General features: G+C 50.3%; 1 protein-coding gene across 1 annotated transcript in view; it reads left to right on the plus strand.

The window, feature by feature from the left end:
• Nucleotides 1–320, plus strand: part of LOC104128829 (unconventional myosin-X-like) — an 82,770-nt gene that overhangs the window by 41,501 nt on the left and 40,949 nt on the right. The window contains exon 18 of the mRNA XM_035897095.1: nt 100–208. Within this exon, the coding sequence (XP_035752988.1) occupies nt 100–208 (109 nt within the window). The remainder of the gene's footprint in view (nt 1–99; nt 209–320) is intronic.

The raw sequence follows: 320 nt of genomic DNA on the forward strand, positions 1-320 counted from the left end.
TGTTTCACACGGGGACAGGGCAGTAGCCGAGAATGAGAGCTGTCTTCTCACAGGTGGTGGGTGTCTTGCATCTTCTTTAATTCTTTTCTTCTCCCTTAGGCTGGACTTCATCTATGACCTTTTTGAAAGAGTCTGCAGTCGTTGCAGCGAAGAGACACTGAAGATGGGCACCCAGAGGCGCAGACCGACTGTCAGTTCCCAGTTCAGGGTAGGATGTTTTCCAAGAAAGCAGCAGGCTTCTGGGGAGGAGCAGATGGGTAAAGCAAGGCCTGCAGCCAAGAGGAGTCATTCATCCTTGTTTTGTGTCCAGCACTGAAAAT

Source organism: Egretta garzetta, unplaced genomic scaffold, assembly GCF_000687185.1.
Source record: "Egretta garzetta isolate BGI_Z169 unplaced genomic scaffold, ASM68718v1 scaffold577, whole genome shotgun sequence".
In the NCBI taxonomy this organism is placed as follows: Eukaryota; Metazoa; Chordata; class Aves; order Pelecaniformes; family Ardeidae; genus Egretta; species Egretta garzetta.